Raw genomic sequence first — 5,332 nt, 5'->3', positions numbered from 1 at the left:
TATCGGAGTTCGATATTTATCGACATTTTTTCTCGAAAATGTCGTAAGTATTAGGATTCCGCCGAGGGTAGCCTTTTAGAACCGGTTGTGAAAAGGTTTGAAGGCCTATTTTGTTGCGGAATTCGGACATCTCCGAGCCATGTTAATTTAGTCGTAGCCTTTTAATTAGGGATTTGCCCCTTAGGCTTATTCTCCCGTTTTACTTCGAGTTTGCCCGAATTATCAGTCCCCGAGTAGGGCGGCCATGGCCAATAAAAATCGAGGTTTGCCTTTTTAAGGTCTTATAATCTCTATGTTTTAATAATTCGATCTCTTCTATTTATCTCGTCTATTTTTCGGACGGCAGTCTCCGAGTATGGGGTTAGTTGTTCCAACTTCAGTTATGGTCGGCCCTTAAGCCTGTTTACAAAATAGATCAAAAGTATGAAATTGTAAAGTAAACAATTTTTTTAAGGCATGAGATATTTGGCAAGGAAAAATTACTTCTCTTAATAGATGCAAGCGTACAGGTTTGACGTCAGGGCTTGAGCAACCTATATGGGCATGGTTCACTCGACCTTTTGGCCTTTACAAAATTTACCTATCGAGACCCTGCTGTCACGAAGTGATTTCCTTGCAACAAAGTTGTCATTCGGGGGTGATGTCCCCCAGTATTCGAGGTTGATTATAGAGAAGCCTCGGATACTGTTGAATTATTCTACGTTAGCACGAACAATGGTTGCCTCGTTAAAAACCTCGCCAGAAAATAACCCATTTGGGATAAAAACCGATCTAAGAAAAAAAGAGTGCAACGCGTGCTTTCAGACCTAAAGACTCTGTGTTGAAGAATCCATTGTCATCCCCAATCGAACACCTACAATTTGTTAACATAATATATAAATGCAAATGGGGAAGGTCGTACCTTAGCAGCAGTATCGCTTTAGGAGTGATACGTTCCAATTGTTTGGTAATTATTCGCCGTTCATCGTGCCGAGCTTGTAGGATCCCTTTCCGATGATATCGAGGACCTGATATGGCCCTTCCCAATTTGGACCCAGTTTTCCTTCGTTCGGGTTTCGAGTGTTGAGGGTGACTTTCCTTAGCACCAAGTCCCCAATTTTAAAGTGTCGAAGATTGGTTCTTCTATTGTAGTACCTTTCGATCCGTTGTTTTAGTGCGGCCAATCGAATGAAGGCGGCGTCTTTCATCCAATAATTCCAAGCTCGTATTCATGACCTCGTTATTTGATTCTTCTGCTGCATATAAAAACTGAGGCTAGGTTCCACGACCTCGACCGTGATAAGAGCTTCGTCACCATATACCAAAGAGAACGGTGTTTCCCTTGTGCTGGATTTCAACGTCGTGCGGTATGCCCAAAGAACCTCGGGCAATATCTCTCTCCATTTTCCCTTAGCGTCGGTCAATCTCTTTTTAAGATTTTGAATGATGGTTTTGTTGGTCGATTCGACTTGTCCGTTCCCACTGGGATGGCATGGCGTTGATAGAATCTTTTTAATCTTGTGATCCTCGAGAAATTTAGTCACTTTGCTACCGATGAATTGTTTCCCATTGTCGCACACAATCTCGGTAAGCATCCCGAATCGACATATAATGTGGTACCAAATGAAGCGTATGACTTCTTTCTCTCTGACCTTTTCAAAAGCCTGTGCTTCAACCCACTTAGAAAAATAATCAGTCATAAATAAAATAAACTGAGCTTTACCTAGAGCCGATAGTAGAGGGCCGACGATGTCCATTACCCATTTCATGAACGGCCATGGGAATAAGACCGAGTGGAGCTGCTCTCCGGCCTGGGGAATCATCGGCGCATACCTTTGGTATTTGTCGCATTTTCGGATGAACTCTTTGGTATCCTTTTCCATATCAGCCCAATAATACCTTGCTCTGATAATATTGTAAACTAGTGATTCGGCACCAGAGTGGTTCCCACAAGTGCCCTCATGAATCTCCCGCAGGACATAGTCGGTGTCTCCCGGTCCCAAACATATCGCCAATGGCCCATCGAACATCATCCTGATTAGCGTTCCATCCGGCCAAGGTGAATCGTGCTGCCTTCATGCTTAGAGTCCTTGACTCTTTCAGATCTGATGGGAGTTTCCCATTCTTTAGGTATTCAATGTACTTGTTTCTCCAATCCCTGATCTCGATGACCCATTTAGCCAGTCGACCCGAAAGTTCGGGTTTGTGCAAAATATTGCGAAGGGGATAGGTTGTTACAACACATATCGGGTGACATTGAAAATATGATTTTAATTTCCTAGAGGCACTTATTAAAGCAAGCGCTAATTTTTCTAAGTGTGGGTACCGGATCTCGGCCTCACCTAAGGTTCGGCTAACATAGTAAACAGGGAATTGTGTACCTTGCTCTTCTCGAACTAGGACCCCACTTACCACTACTTTCGAGACTGCTAAGTATAAGTAGAGTTGCTCGTTCGCTTTCGGGGTGTGCAGCAGTGGCGGGCTCGACAGGTATCGTTTTAGTTCTTCCAAGGCCTGCTGATATTCTGGGATCCATGCAAAATTGTTCTTCTTCCTAAGAAACGAGAAGAATCGGTGACTCTGGTCTGAGGACCTCGAAATGAATCGCCCCAAGGCGGCTATGCGCCCGTTTAGTCTTTGCACGTCCTTTACATTATCTTCGAGCTTGATATTCTTGATAGCTTTGATTTTATCGGGGTTAATCTCGATTCCCCAATTGGACACCATGAAGCCGAGAAATTTGCCCTAGCCAACCCCGAATGCGCACTTTTCTGGGTTGAGCTTCATATTGTACTTCCTCAATATATCGAAGGTTTCATGCAAATGCTTTAAGTGGTCCTCTGCTCGCAGGGACTTAACTAGCATGTCATCAATATAAACTTCCATAGATTTCCCTATTTGTTCTTCAAACATTAGATTTACTAGGCAATGATAAGTTGCACTAGCATTTTTTAGTTCGAACGACATTACGTTATAACAATAGGTGTTGTATTTAGTGATGAACAAAGTCTTTTCCTGATCCTCCGGGTTCATCTGTATATGATTGTACCCGGAGTAGGCATCGAGAAAACTGAGAATCTCGCGGCCGGCAGTGGCATCGATCATGCGATCGATATTTGGCAAAGGAAAGGAATCCTTAGGGAAGGCCTTGTTCAAGTCCTTATAGTCTACGCACATTCTAAGTTTATTTCCCTTCTTCGGGACTACCACTACGTTTGCTAGCCATTCGGGATACTTTACTTCCCGAATGGATCCTATTTTGAGAAGTTTGGTTACCCCATCCTTGATGAAGGCATGTTTGATCTCGGACTAGGGCCTTCTTTGTTACTTCACCGGGCAGACTTTTGGATCCAGACTCAACTTGTGAGTGGTAATTTCCAGCGGGATCCCTGTCATATCGAGGTGGGACCAGGCAAAACAATTTATATTAGCCTTAAGGAATTGAATAACTTTTGTCCTGAGCTAGGGAGTTAGTCCCGTGCCCAGGTGTACCTTTCGATCGGGCAGATGCTCGATCAGTATGATTTATTCCAACTCTTCGACCGTTGATTTTGTGGCGTCAGAATCATCGGGGATTATGAAGGATTGGGGTATCATATAGTCATCGTCCTCATAAATTTCCTGTTCCTTCGGTTGGGCCGAAGCTGGCCACTATAGTTGCTATTTGACTTCTAGCTTTCCCTTTGAATTCAATCCCTTTGCCGATGAAAGTGCCGATACTGGTGTCACCTTATCGATTGCAAATATCTCCTTAGCGGCGGGTTGCTTTTCGTACACTGTTTTGACTCCCTCCGACGTCGGGAACTTCAGAACTTGGTGAAGGGTCGAAGGCACTACCCTCATGTTATGGATCCAAGGCCTTCCGAGCAGGGCGTTGTACCTCATGTCGCCCTCGATTACATGGAACTTTGTTTCTTGGATCATCCCGACCACGTTCACCGACAAGATAATCTCACCTTTTGTGGTTTTGCTCGCCATATTGAAGCCGTAAAGTACTCGAGCTACGGGCACAATTTGATTTTGTAGGCCGAGCTGTTCTACGACCCTCAATCGAATAATGTTGGTCGAGCTATCTGGATCAATCAAAACACGTTTAACTTGAATTTTATTCATAAGGACAGATATTACCAATATGTCGCTATGAGGTCGTTCGATCCCTTCCGCGTCCTCGTTGTTGAAAGACAAAGTCTCTTCTGGTAAGTAATCTCGTGCTCGCTTTTCTCTTGTGATCATCACTTTGGTGCGTTTGAACACTGGTCTTTGTGGAATATCGACCCCTCCTACGATCATGTGAATCACGTGTTGTGGCTCTTCTTGCTCGTTCTTCCTGTATGAATCTCTGTTTTTAAAGTAATTCTTGGCTCGATCACTTAAGAATTCCCGAAGGTGCCCCTCGTTGAACAATCGGGCTACTTCCCCCCTTAGCTGTCTGCAATCTTCTGTTTTATAGCCATGGCTACCATGATACTTGCATATTTGGTTGTAATTTCTCTGGGTCGGATCGGTCTGCAGAGGTCGAGGCCATCTAGTATCTTTGATACGTCCAATGGCCGACACTATGGCGGAAGCATCTACATTGAAGTTATATTCTGACAATCGAGGTGCTTCTTTAGATTCGGCATTACTATCGAAACCATTCTTGCTCATGAGCCCTCGGGAGCTCTGTCCTCAATCATTCCTTATATCATTCTGAACGGGGTTTCGTACAGGGCCATTATCTCTTCGATCTCCACCGTATGGCTGATATCGATCTCCGTTCAACCGCGGTTCCCAGTCGAAGTCCCTTTTAACTCTTTCCACGGGCCTGTTAGGATAAACTGAACCAGTTGGAGCCCCCAATTGATCATCCTCGACCTTGATCTTCGACTGATACCGATTATGCACATCGGCCTAAGTGACAGCTGGATACTCGATCAAATTCTGTTTCAGCTGTTGTGAAGCTACAGAACTTCGAGCATTGAGGCCTTGAGTAAAGGCTTGAACGGCCCAATCATCGGTGACCGGTGGCAAATCCATCCGTTCCATTTGGAACCGAGACACAAACTACCTGAGCATCTCGTTGTCTTTTTGTCTTACCTTGAAGAGGTCTGATTTTCTTATGGCTACCTTGATAGCTCTGGCGTGTGCCTTTACAAAAGAATCTGCAAGCATAGCGAACGAATCAATAGAATTAGGTGGTAAATTATGGTACCATATCATAGCTCCCTTCGATAGAGTTCCCCTGAACTGCTTCAGCAATACGGACTCAATCTCGTCATCTTCCAAGTCATTTCCCTTAATGGCACACGTGTATGAGATAACATGCTCGTTTGGATCTGTTGTCCCGTTATATGGCGGGAATCGCGAGCATACG

The 5,332-nt window shown here is 44.4% G+C and overlaps 1 protein-coding gene across 1 annotated transcript; it reads right to left on the bottom strand.

The window, feature by feature from the left end:
* Window positions 1–3,639: 3,639 nt before the first annotated feature.
* On the bottom strand, window positions 3,640–4,626 carry LOC138904990 (uncharacterized). Its single transcript, XM_070193485.1, has one exon. The coding sequence runs from the start codon at window positions 4,624–4,626 to the stop codon at window positions 3,640–3,642; it is 987 nt and encodes a 328-aa protein (XP_070049586.1).
* Window positions 4,627–5,332: the final 706 nt, after the last annotated feature.

The sequence above is a fragment of the Nicotiana tomentosiformis genome, chromosome 2, assembly GCF_000390325.3.
Source record: "Nicotiana tomentosiformis chromosome 2, ASM39032v3, whole genome shotgun sequence".
Lineage (NCBI taxonomy): Eukaryota > Viridiplantae > Streptophyta > Magnoliopsida > Solanales > Solanaceae > Nicotiana > Nicotiana tomentosiformis.
This window is presented reverse-complemented; position numbering and strand designations above follow the sequence as displayed.

Bases quoted from the DNA above. Each gene is read 5' to 3' on its own strand.
- LOC138904990 (XM_070193485.1), bottom strand. From the start codon at position 4,626: ATGAGCAAGAATGGTTTCGATAGTAATGCCGAATCTAAAGAAGCACCT.